The following is a 20,764-nucleotide window of genomic DNA, read 5'->3' on the forward strand; positions in this document are numbered from 1 at the left end:
TCTGTTGCTTATATAGCATTTCTCTCTCTTCTTCCCTCTTTACTTGCTTCTCTTTATCACCACAATATTCAAGGGCAACAGAGGGAACACTTAAAAAAATTATTATACACCATCAGTGTGTGTGGTGTTTATATAGGGGAAACAAATGTCATTTTTGCTAGTAAGGAGGCCAGGAAAATAATGTGCCTTTACATTAAAGTCCTGTGGAAATGCATGAAAAATATATGGTTCTGATTCAACGCATTATTACAGCCACTCTTTTCCTGAATTCTAGTATGTTTCAGCAGCGCTATGCCACCGTAAAAGACTTTTCAAATGTACTTTCAGCAAGAGCTTTTATAGGTAACTTCCTCTTTAAATACTTGTGAAGGATAATTCCAGGGAAACAAACCCTTCCCTCTATTAGGTCTGGTGAAGAAGGGGAAGAAACTGCTCTATAACATCAATTTCTTGTCACATTTCAGTAGGGCTTTAATATAAAGGTGTATTATTTCTCTAACAGCAACGTATCTTGCCTACGTAAATCTGAAAATCCATGCATAGCGATGGTGGATCACAATAACAGTGTGTTCCTTTGAGTGCTTCCCCTCACCTGAGACCTTGAACATTTTGAATCAGGTATAGCAAGCCTGTCATGCTTTGCTGACACGCTGTTGAACTGCCTCCCCACTGAAGCAGGGGCTGGAAGACTACCTGTCACATTGCACATTTCCTTGAAAGCTGTTCCCAAGGAACTCAAGCTGACTTCCAAGTCAAAATGTGAGGGATGGGCCCCTGACCTTCAGAGTCTTGAAATCCAATTACATAGATGGATTTGTTAAGATTGCTTTAATGCACACTTGAGCAAATGCTCTCGATGTCAGGGGGAGCTTTCTTCCGAGTAAACAGGCACAGCCCAAGATTGGTAAGCCATGCTGCCCTTAAAGGCTCAGGGTTTGGCAACATTTAAAAGCAATTTGTCATCATATAAAAACTGCTCAAATTATGTCAGTGGAGAGAGACTGGCCCCTTTCCTTTGGTGATCCCCCTCCCACTGTTTTTATAAGGCTGTGAGAGGGCAGTTTGCCTAAAATTGGGGAGAGGAGGGAGTGGGGTGGGTCCATGAATTATTTCTACTCATAATTCCAGCCATGGGCCTAGGCAGGGTTTTTGTTAGTGGGGCAGGCTTTTGTTGGGGGGGGGGGAGAGAACCTCAGATTTGTCTTGATTTTGATTGATTTAGGGTAGGCAGCTGCAGCCCCTTGGCTATGCCTGTGTTTCCAGCCAGGGGTGCCAACTTGAATAAAATATTGGGGAAGGGGCAGGTAAGCCCCACCTTGAATAACTGATCACAAGACGTGGCACATGCATGCCATTTGAATGGCAATGCCCATCAACTCCGGCACCAGGCTAGTAAGTAGGAGCTGCCTTATAAGGAGTCACCACTGGTCCTTCTAGGGTCTCCACTGACTGGCAGATCTGAAGGCAGGGGTCTCTCCCAGCCCCACCAGGGTGCCTGAGACTGGACCCGGGACCTTCGTTACGCAAAGCAGGCACTCTACCACTGAGCCACACAGCCTCTCCCAAGTGTCCGGGCAGTTTTTATAAGGACTTCGGTTGCGCCTGGTATCTCTGTCTCAACAGCCATCCTGTAGAGCTGCGCGGATAGCGTTATGCGATCCACGTCTCCTCCCTCCGTCGCTCTGGTCCGGCATCCAGGCGAGACGCTTGAAGAGCGGAAGCGGCGGGGGGCGCATCTTGGCGAGAATGCCTTAATCCGGGAAGAAAGCCCAAGCTGGCAGCTGGCAGGGCTGGCGTGGAAGGAAGGAATTGGGGGTTGTGAGGAGAGTCACGCCGGCCCCGTTACTCGAATGAAACGCAGAGGAGGCCCACGCGAAGGGAGGGGCAGCCCGCGCTCGGGCGCCGCGCAGAACCCGAGTGAATGGATGGGGGGTGTTGTGGGGGGGGCGGTCACGTGACTCGCCGGCGAGCTGGATGTGCACGTGCATCTTGGCGCTGTGGAAGTGGGGGGGGGGCGAGGAGAGCCTCCCGAGAGGTCACGTGACCCCTCCCGCCGGCTGACTCGCCCCCCCCCCCGCCCCGCGCTGCAGAGACGCGCCGGCGAGCAGCTGCCTGGAAGGGCTTCTCCGCCACTGCAGCAGCGGAGCTGGCAGGGAAGGAGCGCAGGCAGAGGCGGGTCGATCGCCGTCTCCCCGAGACTTCCATGGCTGCGCCCGCCTCCCCTTCCTCCTCCTCCTCCTCGTGAGCCTCTTTCTCTCTCTCTCCGGGCCACGTCCTTGGAAGCGCAGCGGAGGCAGCATGTGGAGAGGGTAGGTGGGGAGCCCTTCTGCGGTGACCCGTTTCCAACCGGGATGCGGAGGCAGGGAGAGGCGGCCCTGGCACTTTCCCTGGCCTTTTGTCCTGTGTTTCATCTGCACCTCGGGGAGGGAATGCGCCGCTTGCTTTTGCAGCCCGGTCTTGCTTCTCCTGGGAAGGGAAGGGAAGGAGCGGCGGGAGGCAGCGGGGGAAAGTGGCGGGATCCGGGAGGGAGGGAGGGAGAGAGAGAGAGAGAGAGAGACGGGGTCCCGAGCGCTGGCGCCGCCGCCTGAGGGAAGACGCGTCTGTCTGGGCGGGCGGCGAGGTGACTCCCTGGACCTTCCGGGTGCCGTCGAGGCTCTGCGCGGCCTCCCTCCCGCTCGCCTTCCCCCGTTGCCGGTCGCAAACTTTCTCCCGGACGCTTGGGATGTCGCTGCCCGAAACGAGGCAATGCGGTCGGGTGAGGGTTGCCGTCTAGTTCCCGCAACGTCGGAGAGCGTTAATAACCCTGTCTCCAGAAGTTTTAGCGTCCAAACTCCGATTTAAAAACCCAGCCTCCTTCAGCTTCCCGCCAACCCTGCAAGGTAGGCTACTGTCACCCCCATTTTACAGACAGAGGCTCCCGTTTACTTTGCATGCAATGCGGTCCCACAGCTAGTTTGGAAAGTGGTGTAGGCAGGACACAAGCCGCAAATCATTTCGGTTCCTAATACTACATGCCCCACCCCATAAAAAAACAAAACAATCCAGTTTCAAACCGAATTGAGAAAAACAAACGACCTGGCCGCATTTTAAGCAGGTAGTGTGTACACAGCCAAGGGAGAAAGGACTGTCCCAGGTGGAACCTTGACTGACCTGTACTTGGAATAACTTCATGTTTTGCCACTAAGGGCAGATATACAGGACAGAGGATGGGTTTAAGATGCAGGGCAGCACAGGTAGCCTGAACATTAGGGAAATGTTTCTTATGAGCCTCCAGTTTGATGAAATTCCTAGTTAGATGTGCTGCCTATTTTCCCCTGAGGGCATTTCTACTCATTTAAGCATTAAAACCAATCCACACTGTGAATAGAAAGCCTAAATTGGCTGGGATATACGTTGGATTCCTCTTTTGTGTTTTCTCATAAATTCACAAAGTTGGAAAGCAGAACAACTGGAGCATCTCAGAGGGTCAAAATCACTTTTTAAGTGCCAGTGTGTAGCAAGAGACTCAGTCCCCAGGATTTTATGGGAATTCTTAGGGGCTCTGTTCAAGAGCAGTTTGGTACTCTCTTGGTGTTTGGCTTGAGAGGAGGACCATGAGTTTTACAGTACACGGTGAGCTGTTTGCTCCAGGGAAGAAACAGCTTTGGCACTCTCATGTCCTCATGCTCAGGATTGCAAAGGGAGGCTTAAAGTCAGTGATTTTGCTTCTAGGAAGGAAATGGAAATTCTGAAAATCCAGTTCTTCATCTTTGGATGCCAGTGGCTTGTCTGATCGTTGCTAATGAATAGGGGACAGTGACCTCAGGTTTGCTGCAGAAATATTAGCCACAGAGAAGGGAATTGCATCCCCAACCCCCATGCTGAAAAGTTTTCTGGCTGGCAAAACGATATAAATGAGGCACATCAAAACCCTGCAGTGACCTTGGTTTAATTGTTGACATGCTGTCAAAGTCTCTAGGACATCAGAGATGCTGCCTGCATCACGTGACAACCAGATACTGTGGGCTCTCGTGGCAAGGCTTATTTGAGGAATTCTGTGCAAGGGGATCCAGTCTGAAGCAGTAGCTATTAAGAAGCATGGTAATTTCAAACTTTTGGGTACATTTGTTGCAAAGTGTGCACATTTTACCTGTGCCTGGAAAAAATTATGTGGGTCTACATCAAAATTTGTCTAGGCATCCATCCATTCATTCTTGCACCACATGCTAGCTTTAGTTAAGGATGTCAAAGGAGACTAGAGAAACTCTGGCCTGTGCCTTTCCTTCTTGCAACCTCCCCTGCACAACAATTATGCTTAAAAAGCAGGTTCCATAGTTGTCAATGGGAGCTGACTTTTAAGCGTATTTGCTGCAGGGGGTGATTTTCGATGTATGTCTCATAGGTGAGGAGGGAAAAGTTAACCTTTTGTTGCTGCATGTTGTGATTCCCCCCCCCCCATTTTTTTCCACCCCTGCTGCACAGCAATTAGGCTAGGGAAAAAACAGCTTTGCACTGGTGCAGAAGATTCATATTTTTGTTCTAAGTTTTAGAATCAAATTGGGGGGTGTATATGACATTTGCGCAAGACAGGCTCTTGATCTGTAAAAGCAGAAGTTTGAGGAATAACATGATTTGCTAATTAAAGTACAGCAGTGAGCCCCCGAAAACAAACCTGTCAGCATTGTTCCCGTACTAATAGTTGGTGCTACTGTAATACAATCCTGTATTCAGAAGGCCGCAGTGAAACTTTGTCAGTTTGTATAGCAAACCTTATGATGCTGTAGTTTTCCAGCTACTAACTACCTCTCCACATTAGTAAAAGAAGGAAAGACTTTGTACAGTGAAACATAGATGGCATCTATTCTGGAGTGCAAGGATTAGTAGAATGACAAAGAGCAGGCTTATCCTTGCATCGGCAAGGGAATATTTTTGTTCTCTTGGTGACAGAACGTATTCCTAGCAGATTTGGGAGTGGACGATGAGAATCATTGGGACACGCTCTGATGTGTGTGCTCCCTGCAGAATTGTGCTGAAAGTGTTCCACAGGCTTTTCGTACAGGAAACAGCCCTGTCTGATCAGTTCTGCAGGAAACCGCCAGGGCCTCATCTTAAAAATGCAGATCTTGCACGTTTACACCCACCCTGCTTCATTTTGGCAGAATCTGACCTAATACTTCCCATTGTGAAGACACTTGATGATATGCATTGGGCTCCTGAACTAGATTTGCAGGATGAAGTCCACATCCAGTTTAGGGTTGCTACCTGAAGGGATCCCAAACAGAGACTGCATTTGTGAAACAATTAAGAGAACAAAGTTATTACTTGTGTCAGAACATTGACAGCACTTCTGTCCTTTTAAACAATGTAGCAGATGTAATACACTTAGGGAGAATCGTCTTCAAAGGGAAGATGTACTGTATCTTAAAACTTAATCAGGGATAGTTCATTGAGATAAGCAGAAGGGGGCAATTCTAATCCAGTCTAACAGTAGCCACAGCACAGTGTGTGTGAATCTGTGTCCTCGTCTTGATGTCCATAGCTTCCAATTGGTCATCCAATTCAAACAATGTGTGATAAATGAGCGGGGTAGAAATAGGAGTAAAATGACAAGCTGCCATCCATGGGCATTTATCTGGAGATATGACACATGTTGCATGGTGGGTTTGCAGCTGAGAGGCAGCACAGCAGGATGGAAGAGATAATAATAATAATAATAATAATAATAATAATAATAATAATATAATAATAATTTATTTGTATCCCACTCTCCCTGGCTGAGGCCAGGCTCAGAGCGGCTAACATCATAAAAACAACACAACAGATGGGGATGGGCTTGAAGGAAGATGGGGGGAATCATCAGAAAGGGAAGAGAAGAAGCGAAAACTTGTTCCCGAAAGAATAAGAACACTGCTTGAAAGTATTGCTGGGGCTGCTCCTTATTTATATAAAGAACCATTTACTCCCATGTGCAGTGGTGAGCTGGGAAAGCTGCTCATAAAGTTTGCACTGGGTTCTCATACATATGCTACAGGATAAAATCATCTTCAGCTTTCCACCTTAACCTGAATGGGAGTCCACAACTTTGGGTTTTATGAGCACCTGAGGAAAATCTGTCTTTAGAAGACGCTTGCAATGAGGCAAATGCTTTCTTGCTCCCCACCCGCCTTTCTTGAGTTTGTTAGAAAGTGTTCCTTCCAAAATAAAAACTCATCATTTGCACGTTTTGTGAAGCAGCGCCTGAATTCTATTTGAGAGAACAGACATGTTGCTGCCAAAAACTCTTGGAGGGGGACAGGAGGAGAAGGAGAGAGCAACCGCTTTCTGCCATTTAAAAGCAACTCTTAAGTATTCCCAGAGAGCTGGCAGTGGACTTCATGTGGGGTGAGAAGAAAGGCTTTTGATATGCAGTACCCCTTTCCTAGCTTTGCTGTAGGAAATGATTTGGACCTTAGCTATTTTGTTCAGCTGGCAGTTTCCTTCACTGGAAAACTGTTGCTGACTAAAGCCCTTTCAAACTAGGCTAGCCCAATTATGTTGTACTTCGCCTTGCTTCTTTTTGTGAATAATGTTTTTGTACTTTTGTATCTTTAAAGGGTGTATGTCAAATGTGAATCAAGTTTAAAAGTGCTTTGTTGCCCATTTGGCAAAAAGGCCCTTTAAAATAGCCCCTGGGTTCACAATAAAATGACGTATGGAAGGAAAGCAGTAGTCATTCTTGGCAGTTTGAGCCAGGAATTAGGAATCTACTCCATAGAGCAGGGGTGAGGAACTTCTGGGCTGTGGATAGACTCTGACTGCCCATCAGCCCCCAGCCAGTGTGGTTAATGGTCAGGGGATGGTGGGAATTGTAGTCCAGCAAGAAGATCAAACCTATCCATTCTTAAGGAAATCAGCCCTGAGTGCTCACTGGAAGGACAGATCCTGAAGCTGAGGCTCCAATACTTTGGCCACCTCATGAGAAGAGAAGACTCCCTGGAAAAGACCCTGATGTTGGGAAAGATGGGGGGCACAAGGAGAAGGGGGTGACAGAGGATGAGATGGTTGGACAGTGTTCTCGAAGCTACCAACGTGAGTTTGACCAAACTACAGGAGGCAGTGGAAGACAGGAGTGCCTGGCGTGCTCTGGTCCATGGGGTCACGAAGAGTCAGACACAACTAAACAACAAAACATTAGGAGAGCCATGGGCTCCCCATCCCTGGAGTAGGGAATTGCTGCTGCATGAGACACAAGGCTGAAACATAGGTGTACCCAACCTACAACACTGGTAGGAGAAACAGAAATAAGGCAGAATGCCCTATAGGGCATTTGAACTTGAACCTGGGATTCCTAGGCTTATCATCCAACCTTACTGTGGACTAGCTGCATGATTTTGGCCATTCTTCATTTCAAACTCTGTTGTTCCATCCTAAAACTGGAATAATGATTACCTCAAGGGTGTTTACAAAAGGGATAATGCTTTTCTTTATTTTAGCATTGGGTTTGCTGACTGAGCATGTCTGGTATCTGGGAGCCACACTTTTCTGCTGGTTCTTCTCTAGTTGTCCAGAGGGCAAGACAGGGGTGTAACAGAATCATGTGGCATCATCCAAAGTGGGGACTATTGTAGGAAGCAACCATTGCAATGCTTCTTTGATGCCTTTCCCCTCACTTCTGTTTCTGTTTGCCTTTAACGCAGCAGCATTAGACTTTGCATGGGGAAACCCGCCTGGATGAAGGCAATATTGCAGGGATTTTAGAACAAAGGATAATTAGGTGCCTGACCCAATTTATCAGCATTGCCTCCTTCCTCCTCAGCCCCCACAACTCAGCATGCTCCATTCAGGAGGATCCTCAGAAGGGCTGGCAGAGGAGGAAGGAGCATAAAAATAACATTTTGCTCAGCACTCTGCTTCTTCCAGAACTTCTTTGGAATCCAAGTCATCAAGTTTACTGAAAGATGTTTTAAAGTTTTTATTGTTCTATCTCTTGCTGTTTGCTGCCCTGGGCTCCTTTGGGGGGGGGAGTGTGGGATGAAAATGAATTAATTAATAACCCCATAAGGGAAGTTTGGGGGGCAACAGTTGGCAAGCTACCTTTGCTCTTTGGCACCATCATGCCTTGTTTCCACAGAGTTATACTCTTGCCAATTTTGCCATACATGTTCTAAATTTCCCATTGGAATAATCTCGGTTCTTTTAGTTTTCAGTTAAGATAGCATTCTGTGAAACCACAAGTAAAGGTAAAGGTACCCCTGCCCTTACGGGCCAGTCGTGTCCGACTCTGGGGTTGCGTGCTCATCTCGCTTAAGAGGCCGGGAGCCAGCGCTGTCCGGAGACACTTCCGGGTCACGTGGCCAGCGTGATGAAGCTGCTCTGGCGAGCCAGCACCAGCGCAGCGCACGGAAACACCGTTACCTTCCCGCTTTATAAAGCGGTACCTATTTATCTACTTGCACTTAAGAGTGCTTTCGAACTGCTAGGTGGGCAGGAGCTGGGACCAAAAGACGGGAGCTCACCCCGCCGCGGGGATTCGAACCGCCGACCATACGATCGGCAAGTCCTAGGCACTGAGGTTTTACCCACAGCGCCACCCGCGTCCCTTATAAAAAGTTGTGTGTTGCATCTATATTTTGAAAATATCCCAATTGTTGATCATGGTTAAACCTAGCATGGGGGTAAGACTGGCCTAGTTTTCACTAAACTGGTAAACCAGAGTTTAGTCTATACCATTTCAGATTACAGTTAGGTAATTGCACGATCAAGTGCTCCTTCATACAAAAAAGTCCCCAGAATATAGAAAGCTAGATGTAAGGGAGAAGGTTGGACTGGAATCTCTATTTTCAACATACGGTTTTCTACATACAAGCAATTTGAACCCCCATCTGCAGGTTGGTTCAAGATGGTTCAGAGCAGGTTTATTTGTTCACTAAGAGTTAGATATTTGCACCCTAATTCTGCTGCTGTGTAAACAGTTAGTGCCTCATTGGTAGTTTCCAGATGACTTGTTTGTTGAGCATCTGCCCTGATTTATTTGCAGAGTTTTCAGGGAGGTTAGATGAACTTAGCTATTTATTAAACATCGATTCTGATTTGTTTGCAGGGCGGTTAGATGACATTGTGTCAAACAGGTGTTATCCCACACTTTCCAGTGCATTTCACGGTCAATAAGCTTATTGCAAAAGGCCCAGATTTTTTAGGAAATGGTTTTGTTGTGCAAGAGCACCAAATGCACTTTTAAGTGTGCAACCTATATTTGCTGGTATGTGATTGAATCCCACCTAAAGATAGTGACTGTCTCAATGTGCCCCATGAATATTCCCCTTGTGCCTGATCCAAAGTATACTTTCCAAATATTTGGCTTCTCTCTGCGTCAGCATTCATCCTTCACTGTTTCTAACAGACTTGCACTTTTTTTAACCATTCTCCCCACATACTTCCCCTTTTTTAACCTGATGTTTTCAGCAGTTCCTGATTTATTTGATTTGCAGGGTGAGAGAGAGAAAAGAAGAGAACAAATGGACTTGTTGTCACTGCTCAGTTATTATCCCCACTCCCTCATTTTTAGCTCTGCTTTGCAGATGCATGCCAAAGCAGAATTGTCCAAATGTGAACTTAAGATGGAAGACTTAGAACAGGGGTCAGCAAACTTTGCTACCAGCAGGCTGGCTCACTGTCCCTCAAATCTTCTGGCGGGTCGGACCACACACAAACATGCACACACACATGCATGCATGCTCGCATTCACACACATACTGGCGGAGGGGGGCTTTTCTCTCCCCCCAGCCTCTCCCCCCCGCCGCTTTCTTAACTCCTCTGGTGTTGGCTGGGAGGTGGCGGCAGCTGAGAGCCGGCGGTGGGGGTGGCACCTCTCATTTCTGGTCCATGGCCGCAACACTGGCCAATCCAAAGCCTCGCCGCCCGCATGCTGAAGAAACCTGGCGCGGCTTCAGATTGGCCAGCGTTGCCGCCTGCCCAGAGGCACCCCTGGCTTCAGATTGGCTGTGGGAGCTTCTTGGACCCAATCCGGAGCCGCCTGCTCACCCATCATGGAAGTCAGTCCCCACGCGGCAAGGCACTGCCACGCCAGTTTAGCATGGGGGCTGGGCGGGCGGGCAGCAGGGTCTTCCGGCCGGATTAAAGAGCCCCTTAGGCCTTATCCGGCCTGCGGACCTTAGTTTGCCGACCCCTGACTTAGAAAGTGCATGAGATGAGGCACAGGTTGAAGCAGGGAACAAAGTCTGTTAGGATTGGGGGAGGGTGCAGAGAAACCTTACCTGCCTTTTGATAGCTGCAGTTCGAAAGTGCTATTTTTTGTAATATGAAGATCTGCAATTCTGCTTCATAATTTATCAACTTGGCTGTAAATAAGAGAGATGGGCTAGGCTAGCTGCTCAAGACTTCTGCCTTCTTCATGCAGACCAAGGTTTCCCATTTCTGCAAAGGAAATGGGGCCAGCCTGTATGAATCGTGACTTTCCTCATAAGCTTAAGGAATGGATGGAGTTATCTTTATCCTAAACTTTCATTCTTAAAACTTTTATTACTTTGTTTTCTTGTAGATTCCTATTCATCACTTGTTCCCAGTGTAGATCTTGTTCCTGATGTAGATCTTCACTCACCCTTTTTCCTGATATAAATCTTTATTCTCTACCCCTCCCGTTCTGATGTAGATCTTTACACACACACCCCGCCCTGCTTGGTCCTGATGTAGATCTTCACTCATCCCTTCTTCCCTGGCAGGGCCCCTTTGCAGATATTCTGTTCCAAACTCTAGTTACAAATCCTGGTTATCTTGGGTTAAAATTTGTGCTAATGTACCCTTTAAGAGCCTTTAAGGCAAAGAGAGGGATTTGCTTCAGGAAACAGAGGCATCACTGGATCTTTTACAGAGGGAGCTCCTGGTCTTTTAACCACAATTGATTAGCACTGTTAAGAGTGTGCCAATTTATTGATACGTGGGGCTAATATCCATCTGTGTTCCTTGTATCTTTTTGTTTTTGTAATGGCTCATAAGTGTTGAGCCTAAATTTCTGGATGCCTTCCATCGCTTCTCCTACTCATGCTGCTTGGCTGCCCAGTGTGCTATTTTACTTGGAGTCAAAATTGGAATTGTAAGGGGAAGAGCTGCCAGATTAAATATCATATTCCTTTCTGCAGAACTGGTTCCCTGTTGATTGTTCTTTCTGTTAATCTTAAAATACAATTGCCATTGCTCAGCCTCTCTCTTTGGTGCATCTCAGCTCACCCAGATCCATCTCTTGTCTTCTAAGGTGCCTGTTTCTTTACTTCTTTCTAAAAAAGCAACACCTGCTTTGATATGTCAGAGTTGATGCACCAGCACCTGTTAAAAATGTAGGTCGCATGACTCTGAATTGACAAATTTAGAGATTTCTCTGACCTGGGTATGAGATACTTTGAGATCATGTAGTTGGTTATATCAATTGCACGTCCTTTCTCCCTCCAGACCTCTTTTTCAGGGTCTGATCTAATAAGATATTGACTATAATTCAACAAAAGCACAGCCTGCATTTTCTTATCATTGGTTTTTGAATGATTTCTATCCCATTGTTAACCCACATGGCTCTCTGAATAGCAGCCATGACCATGATATTCTCTTATACTCTCCAAACTCTTCCCTGGAGAGGTTTCTTCCAAGTCGAAAGGCTTTGCAATAAGTGTATTGCTCTTAATTATTTATGCTTGGGGAATTCCTTTTTTAAAAGAAACCTTCAAATGGCTTTGCAAAATCTCTGGTGTTTGCCTCTGTAGTCATCCTGTGAAATATACTATTATTATTTCCATTTTGTTGGTGGAAATTTGAAGCAGAGAGAGAGGTTTGGTATCCAGGGCCAAGGTAGAATTTCATTTCAGGCCTCTCTGGCCAAATCCAACATTCCACCTCTGTAGCCATCTTGCTGTCTCTGGGATCAAATTTTGGCTTCTTCCACATATGCACAAAAGATCTTTCTTGCTACGTGAGATTAGCAAGCACACACACACACACACACACACACACACACACACACACTGAGATTAGCACCTCTGTTTGCAAGCTGATAGCAGCAAGAGTTCTTCTAAGACTCTTAAGACTGAACTCCCATGCAGGATGCCAGTACCATTGCAGGAAGGGACATTTTATTCTGAGTGATTATGCACATTTACTTGGCTGCCTTTATCTAGTCCTTGCAAACCTGGCAAAGGTCATGTCTTCATTATCTGCTTCTGCACCCCCTCTCCTATACAGCACATATATTGTTGTTGTTGTTTTAAACTAGGATCCAACTCCTAGACTTTACCAAGCTATTTGTGTCTCTTCCCCATATGCCATTTTTACCTACTTACAGTGATTTTTGTTTGTGTGTGTCTTATTTTTTCCTCCTTCAACTCATTTCCCCCCCCAAAGCCCAAGGACATACCTTCTAAATTTAGTATAGCATCGTTCTCACAATCAGCAGATGGGATGACAAATGTTTGCATGAACTGTACCACTTCAAATTACAATTGGGAGTTCATAGGACTGAATACTCCTCCACATATATTCCCCGTAGTAATAAGAGCTCCTGCTTTCATTGCGAAGTGGTTAAAGCTCAGGTACAGACTTCTTAGCCCATCTGGTGTTGTCTCCCCCCCACCTGAGGATTAGCTCCAAAGGACTGAGAATTACTTTTAGAGAACTGACTATACCAACAATTCAGAAGTATCTACCTTCAGTATCTTCCTTCCACAGACTGCCTCTGGCTTTTGTGTGCCTTCCCATTGAGGTAACCAGGACTGTCCTACCCACTGGAGAAAATAGGGGCATTTCTCCCAGGCAGGGATGGGGAATCTGTGGCCCTTCAGATAACATTGGACAGCAACTCCCATCATTTCTGACCATTGGCCATGCTGGCTGGGGCTGATGAGAGCTGGAGTCTAGCCATATTTTGGGGGAGCCACAGGCATTGGACTAAGCAAACCTGAATGTTGTCCCTTAGTTCACTTGCAGCTTGATTGCTTGCCCATTGTTTCTTCTTTTCTCCCCAACAAAAACAATGTTAGAAAGCTATCTTTTATTCCCTAGAAAGGAGGAGTAGATGCAACATGTTGGATGGACCTTCCAAGATTTATTCGTAAACTTTTGGCACTCGTTTAGAACTGCAAACTCTTCAGAATTTGGATCATTTCCAGCTTTAAAGAGAGTATTGGAAACTCTTAGGGAAACACCCATCCTGTCTTGTATGTGTGTTTGTGTGCTCTGCTTCTCTTCCTTTCTCTCCCCCACTCCCCACCATACACACATCCACTTTTATGGAACATAGGAATCTTCCTTACATCAAGCCAGAACATTGGTCCCTCTTGCTCAGTCTACCCAGGCTGACAGCAGAATTCCAGGGTTTCAGGCAGAGATCTTTCCTAGCCCTGTCTACATATGCCAGGGATTGATCCTGGGATCTTCTGAAATGTGTTCATGTACTCTGCCATTGCACCCTGACCTTTCCTTGGAAGTTCTCTGCACTATTCTGAACTGGGCAACAGAGCGGGAAGGAAGCAGTGTTCTGTGATGTCGTAAGGCTCAAAAGCTTGTTAACAGACACTGGCTCGCCAGTAGTTCACAGGGTGAGGAAATAATGCAGCATTCTGACCTAGAGGCCCCTCTGTGGCCAGGTGTGCAGGCATTCGGAGCATGCAGGCTCCTGCAGAACAACATCTGGAATCCCTAATGGAATTTGGCTCCTGAATAGCTTTTGCAGATGTTCACCTTTTTGATGCAATGAGCATGACTTCCTCCCATAGAGCTGTAGTGGTGCTAGTTTTTATTCTTGCCAGTGTAGTGTGGTAACTACAAAATCTAATGTGTGCCTTGCTGCTGTGGCGATAACCTTGGACAAGGGAAAGATGGTGGTGGAACCTATTTGTTTCTATCGGAAGTAGAAAGGAGATTTATACGCTTAATATAGGAAACTAGTTTATACCAGATGGTGCTTATTTGCCCATTGAGCCTCTTTTTAAACTACGCACTTTGTACCTTTCAAAAACAAGTGCAAAAATACAATTCAATTGGAGTTCAAAGCAATAATGCATTCATTGTGGACTCCCCTAGAACTGATGAGAAAAACATAACCCTCCCTCTCCACTTACCTGCAATCCATGAGAAATTGACTTCGATGAAAGTAATAAGCATATTACAAACCTACACCAAAAAGGTACAAAATCAAGAGCTGGTAAAAACAGGGAAAATGGCAATTAGGGAAAATTGTCAGAAATTAAAAAAAACCAAAAACAAATTCTCAACCAAATATAAGTCAGTATAGAGTAGACAGGCAAAGCCAAAGGTTCACGCATTCCAAATTCTAACATAATGGGATGCTGGATTTTGATTGTCTTATATCAACGTAAGCCAATACCAAGTCGGAATCAATTTGTTGGATTTTGAGGTACCCCAAAGTGTTGTCAACTTAGGTGTCAACTTCTTATTAAATGTTAAGTGCCACACCTTGTGAAACTGGTAGCCCCGCATTGCACCCAGTAAGTCCTTCCTGTGTTTTGCCGGGGTCCTTTGTTGTTGACACTTGACAGCAGCATCTCTCCAGAGTATAAGGCAGGTGTCTTCCCTCTCATCGGCTAACCTGATCCATTTATTTGGAAGTAGCAGGGATTGAACCTGCATGAAGAAGTGGTGCTCTATTACACAGCTATGGTCCCTCCTCCAGGGCTGGTAGCGGGTGTGTGCGTAGACCTCCTTATGCACAGTAGGAGCACATTCATGAAATGCTAGGTTAGTGGCTACTGGCAAACATAATCATTACAAACATAAGCATTTTGAAAAAGAAAGAAAGAACCATGTGCGACAAATGGAAGACAAGCGCATTTCCATATCTCTGAAAACTGCCTGCATGAAGCGCACTTCCTCTCTGTGTATGTGCATCTGTGTGTGTGCATGGAGGAAGGCGAAAGCAAGTGCTCCTAGCCTGCTTTATAGCAGAGAAAAATGTCTGAATGCAAGAAGTGTGTCTGCAGAAATCTCAGGGATGCAAGAGGGTGCTCATCGAGGGAAGTGCTTCTTTGACCTACACCACTTTCCATTTTTAGTGGACCTTTTGCCCTGTCTGTGCCTATATAGTCACTTGCAATCCGCTTTTTTCAACAACACAATAATAACTACCTAACTCTCCCCTGATTTTGGGTTGTGTGCATGTTTCAGATTTTGTTGTGAGTGAGAAAATCCGTACAAGTTCAGTTCAACTTTGATGCAACATTAAGACTCCTTGGGCGGAGGGTTTGCATTCTTTTCTTTTTCTTTTGCAGGGGGGTGGGGGAGTGCTCTGTCCAGGCTTATTATCAGCCTGCTTTATGTCCTAGATAAGATGAGAAGAGACAGCTTCCTTGAGGAACATCAGTAAAATGGACTCTCCTTCTGATGAGAGGACCGTTTCCACTTGGCACAAGACACTGGTAGAAAAGGGACACCTTAGGAGAAAAGGGAATCTTTCCCTTGGATCTTGACCTGCTTAGTACCTGTTTTGTCATCTCTTGAGCACATTTCTCTCTCTCTCTCTCGGCAGGGGGCCACTCCTGTGTTTTCCATTTACCAGTCTTTGTGTCTTGTGGTGGGGGAATGGCAGCATATCTTCCGTGTGCTGAGAGCCCTTTTTAGCCACCCAAAGCTCACTGGTCTCTTTCCAACAGCCAGGCCCAGTTTGAGGAGACCCGGCAGCATCTCCAAAAGCAGCCAGTGGTGGGACAATGGAAGCCCCTTGCACCTAGCAACAGGGGCCAGGAGCTGCAGCAGCCAGAGCCTTCTGCCAAGGACTCGGCAGGTGGGGAGGAGAACCAGTCCGTGGCGCAACTCAACGTCTCCCGCTTGCGCAGCTCCTCTGTGGAGATCCGTGAGAAGGGATCTGAATTCCTGAAAGAAGAGCTCCATAGAGCTCAGAAGGTAAGAGGTTTGGTCAAGATGGGAGAACAGGAAGGCCACATCCAAATGCCATGGTAAGCTCTAAACAGATATTGGTGAGCACAAGCCACAGACACAGGGCAGTGCCTTCTGGGTCAGCACTTGGGTCCATGTAGCTCAGTGTAGTTCATTCACACTGACCGGCAGCAGCTCCTGGGGCTTCTGCCTTTCCCAGAGATGCAAGGGGTTGAACCAGGGACCTTTTTGGTGCAGAGCAGATGCTCTGCAATTGAGCTGTGGCCCATCCCCACATATCTGTGACTATGTGAAGCTTCTTCTGCATTGCTCACTAAGGGGCATTCTGGGTCTGTTATTAGCATGCAGTGGGAAGCTGCTCCAAGGAACAATTGACATTTTGGGTTGTATCCAGTGGTGTCTGTGCATGAGTGGAATGAATGCTGATGCAACGGGACTTCACCTTCACCTCCTCCCCACTGCACCATGCAGGGAGTGTTGGGGGCTGGGGGTGGCGAGGAAAAGAAGAAGAAATCTTGTTGAGTGAGTGGAACGTGGCTTGCACAGTGTTGGGTTCACTCCACAGTAAGGCTTACCTGCTTGCCTTCTGTATTGATTCTGTTCTGTCAAAAGCAGGCTCATGCTGTCTTGTGAGTAAGGCAGATGCTGAGTGGGCAAAACACCAGAATCCAATTGCAGAAAAAGAGTGTCTGCCTTTATCTCTCAGTCTCAATTAAAGAGGCCACTGCATACTGTGTGGTTTGCATTATAAATGCATGTGTGCACCTTCAAGCATTATAGGAATACATTTTATATTTCTGGTCATTCATGGTGGCCTGATACCTTGGACTTGTGCACGTTGCTTATCCTTTTTCATGCTGTTCTTCCAGTTACAATTGCACTCTTTAATTAAAGAAGTGTGATTTGCTTTAAAGGAGATTGGAGAAATCAATTGATATTATTCTTTCAATGTCTGTTGGGCAATGGACAGCTTGTATGTCCTTAGGTTGCAGAGCAGGCAGTCGACAGCACTGGTAGTTTTTTCATAACAAAACATCCAAACTGGTGTTGAGGGTGTGACAGACCTTCCTAAGGAGATACAAGACGTGCTGGCCTAAGGGAGACATAGATTCCAACCTAACTCCCCTTTCCCACCCACCAAATTATCTGCCTGTAGGCCAGAGATAAGAGTTAATGCTGACAGTTAAGTATCTTTGTTCAATCTTTTGTGACATATATGGAAGCCCAAGGTAGGAAAACATGCTGTTTTTCATGATGGTGTCTTAGAAACCCTCGATCAGTAGCTGTGGGGATGAGGGGTGATGCCTTAGTTTCACCAGCATGAGAAGGTCTTTTCTTAGCATACCCATGGAGAGGCTTTTGGCTAAGGCCTTGGAAAGCACTGTTCATGAGGTGCGACTTGGTGCCTGCCGACTCCTTATATCTGTGACTGTGCCAAGGAGCCTTTGCCCCAGGTGTGCCATTTTGCTTACTTGCATGTTCTGTTCTGCAGGAGTTGAAGTTGAAGGATGAAGAATGCGAGAGACTTTCAAAAGTCAGAGAGCAGCTGGAGCAGGAACTGGAAGAGTTAACCGCAAGCTTGTTTGAGGTACCTGAAATGAATCCTAGAGCCTCCAAGATGGTGCTGTTCACCTTTAGGAACCACTTTCAAGGCCTTCCTTATGTAATCGGAACAGGCATGTGGTGTGGGTCTGTATGAGTGTGCATATTTAAACCCTTATCACCTTCGCATCCGCTTCTGAGGCACTTTTGAGCAGTCACAGTGCATGGGACGGGGTGCTGCCCTCTCAGTTGTGGCTGTGCTTCTGTTTGCCAAGATCTGGAGCAGGCAGGGGAGTGGCAAGGGCGGGAGAAACACTTGGTTGTGGGGACGGGACGGTTGGCTGTGCTTGGGCCTGCTGCCAGCCCAGTGCTTCCCCTGCCCTCACTGCTGCCCTGCTCCCTCCAGATCTTCGCAAACAGAAGCACTGCCAGAAGGGTGGCACAGTAGCACTACCCCATCAAACATGCCACAGCTGCTTTTGAGAAACAAGTTTACACAAAGCAGTAGAATTATCAGGCATGGCTACATGTGTGCCCGCTCACAGAAAACTAGCATGTCAATGAGACGCTTGTAACCTAGATGTCTTCCTGCATCACAGTTGTCTCTATCCAGGGCACTTAATATGCAGGAACATTAAAAGGTTATTCTCTCCTGTCCTCCACCCCCTTCAACCATCACCAGAAGTGAAGAACTGCATCATGTTGTTTTCATGATCATGTGCCTCAGCTCTGACAGGAACCTCCTTTCTTTAAAAAAGAAAGGTTCTATGTAATTTTCTGTAGTACCCTCCCCAGGCCTAGGAGGAAACTTGTATATTACAGTGCTGTTTGGCGAATGCTGCTGCTTTGTATACAGGTGTGTTTTCCCTTGTTTCTTGTTCTCTCTGCTATAGGAAGCCCATAAGATGGTGCGGGAGGCAAACACCAAGCAAGCAGCATCCGAGAAGCAGCTGAGGGAAGCCCGAGGGAAGGTGAGCCCTGCTCTGCCACAGAGAGCCATGTCCCCCTTACATATACTCATGTCATGGGATGAAGGGCAACCATGCCTGCTGGCTCTGCCCCGAAGTCCACATAATGTCCAGTAAAGAAAACCTTCATGCATTGGCTCTTCATGAGATTGGGTTTCCTGATTACATGGGGAACTTAACATGCATCTAAGTGTTGGGGGGTGCCAGCTCCCCTTTTCAGAGATTTTGCACTGAATGTGCAGAAGTTGGCAGCCAGCAGAATGTGGGGGCATTTTGAAAGAAGGGCTTATATGCAGCAAGGAGCAGGTAAAGGTGACTTTCTCATTGGTCCAACTCACGTTCCATGAAAAGAGAAACAAAACAAGTTTGGGACCCACTACTCTAGACCTTTTTGAGTTTGGAAAAGACATACAGCAGGATGGGAAACCTCAGGCCCAGGCAGCAAACCTAGCTCCCTAAGTCTTTCTTCCCTGTCTAGGCCTCAAACCTTCTGCAGCTCATACCTGTTCAGCCCAAGCCTCGCCTCTCCCTGGCCCTGCTCCTCATGCTCCGCATGTGCTTTTGCCTGGCTGGATCATGTCCTTGAGCTGTGGTAACCCCTCTTAACTTGCCTGTAAAGGAGAGATTTTGGGGGTGTTTGTGTGTGTGGAAACCTCTGCATTCTTGGCTGGAATATGACCTACGGTTGCTCCACCCTCTCTTGCCTCTGACCCTTGCTCACCTCTGAAGTTTGGCCTCCTTGAAAGCTTCCCAGAAGGGAATGTCTGAAAAAAAGGGTTTCCCACCCTGATACACAATGTCTTAACTTGGGTCCTCTACCATGAGAAAATTTCTTCAGATGGCTCTGCACTCCTCCGTTTTTGGCCCAGGATTCTGTGCCTGCTCTTTATCCGAAGACTTCTGGCATTACTTGGCTGCTCATGTTGTGACTGTTTTGGATGAATGCTCAATTCAGTCACAGTTCCAAGTGGCTTTTTGGGAACAAGGATGCAAGGCATTTAATAAATATGCAAGCAAGGTCAAGGACAGAGGTGCATCTTTGTGCCTCAGTTCCAGCCGGGACACAGGGAACACTTGTGAGGCTAAGAGCAGATATGGCCAAACATTCTGTTGTTAGCTGAAAGGGCAAGAGATTTGCAGAGCGCACTGGGTGGAGAGGACAGATAATTAATGCCTAGAGCAGTGCAGTTCCACTCCAGCAAGCCTGCAAGGTCCCTGTCTCAAATTTCGCCTGCCCATATAACTGCTCCCAGCGAAAAGCAAGGGAATGCAGTGGTAGGTGGCCCCACCTAACCAGTCCGTCTGCCAGGGAGGCCATTGAAGGTTAGTTGTTCCTCGCTAATGCAGTGGTCCCTGTAATCCCTTTCTTGATAAACTTGGTAGAACCAGCTTCTCTAGAACTACTTGAAAGTCCAAAACTCTGAAACAATGCCTGAGGGTTTCTGAAAAGGATCTGTAGCCAGCAGTCCAGAATATAGTCATAAAAAAAATCTCATTACCATATGGCTGCAGTGCCACCTGTTGACAGGTCCTAGGCAAAGCATACAAATGCTTTCTGTCTCTTCACACAAGCTGGATTCTTGGGTGTATTTTTTTATTAGATTCCTGAGAAGTGCTGAGTTTCAAGTCCAAATATTTTGACATTTTAACCTTCAGATGCCTCCTTACCTCTGGGCATCTGACCCACCTCTGGCTTCTGAGATTTCACCAGGCATTACTCATGCACTTTCAGCACTAGATATTTTTTAATATTTTAGATAGGTTTCTGCACCTGCATGGAACAAGGAGCACATGCAGCTTCAGCTGCACAGCTTGATGCTCTAGACTTCATCAGACTCCCTTTTCCTTTTTAGAGAACAGAACTGAGTGGGTTTGGGTGAGCCATTACATGTTCTGCAGGAAACAGGCAGGCAGGTCCCTGGATCACATTCAGAGCACCTGCTTCCTGCGTGGAACTAGGTCCTGTAATGAATGGGGAACAAGGCACCGGTGATCCCTTTTTGTCTCCTGCCACCCAGATTGACATGCTGCAGGCGGAGGTGACCGCCTTGAAGACTCTGGTAATCACGTCTACGCCTTCTTCTCCCAACCGGGAGTTGCACCCCCAGCTCCAAAGCCCCTCCAAGGCAGTCTTCAGAAAAGGGCACGGGCGGAATAAGAGCACCAGCAGTGCGGGCGCTGCCACTGCCGCCAGCCAACCAGTGGAGCCAGTCAGCAGTGAGTTCAAAGAGGTGGGTCAAGTTTATGGGTCAGCATTCTCGCTTGAGGTTTTGGGAGGAAGGGCTACTTAGCATCCGTCACATGGAGGGGGGTGCACATGAGTGGGGTGTGTGGTGAGGTTAGGGTTCAGAGGGGAAAGGTCCTTTTTATCTTGAAACTTGCACACC

General features: G+C 46.9%; 1 protein-coding gene across 5 annotated transcripts in view; it reads left to right on the top strand.

The window, feature by feature from the left end:
* Nucleotides 1-2,078: 2,078 nt before the first annotated feature.
* The window catches only part of RAB3IL1 (RAB3A interacting protein like 1), a 28,974-nt gene continuing 10,288 nt past the window's right edge, over nucleotides 2,079-20,764 (top strand). For all 5 annotated transcript variants that reach the window (XM_053396622.1, XM_053396631.1, XM_053396634.1 and 2 more), the window contains exons 1-5: nucleotides 2,079-2,309; nucleotides 15,624-15,873; nucleotides 17,360-17,455; nucleotides 18,303-18,380; nucleotides 20,396-20,608. In XM_053396622.1, coding sequence (XP_053252597.1) covers nucleotides 2,299-2,309; nucleotides 15,624-15,873; nucleotides 17,360-17,455; nucleotides 18,303-18,380; nucleotides 20,396-20,608 — 648 coding nt within the window. In that variant the 5' untranslated portion in view covers nucleotides 2,079-2,298. The remainder of the gene's footprint in view (nucleotides 2,310-15,623; nucleotides 15,874-17,359; nucleotides 17,456-18,302; nucleotides 18,381-20,395; nucleotides 20,609-20,764) is intronic.

This window comes from Podarcis raffonei, chromosome 1 (genome assembly GCF_027172205.1).
Source record: "Podarcis raffonei isolate rPodRaf1 chromosome 1, rPodRaf1.pri, whole genome shotgun sequence".
NCBI classification, from domain to species: domain Eukaryota; kingdom Metazoa; phylum Chordata; class Lepidosauria; order Squamata; family Lacertidae; genus Podarcis; species Podarcis raffonei.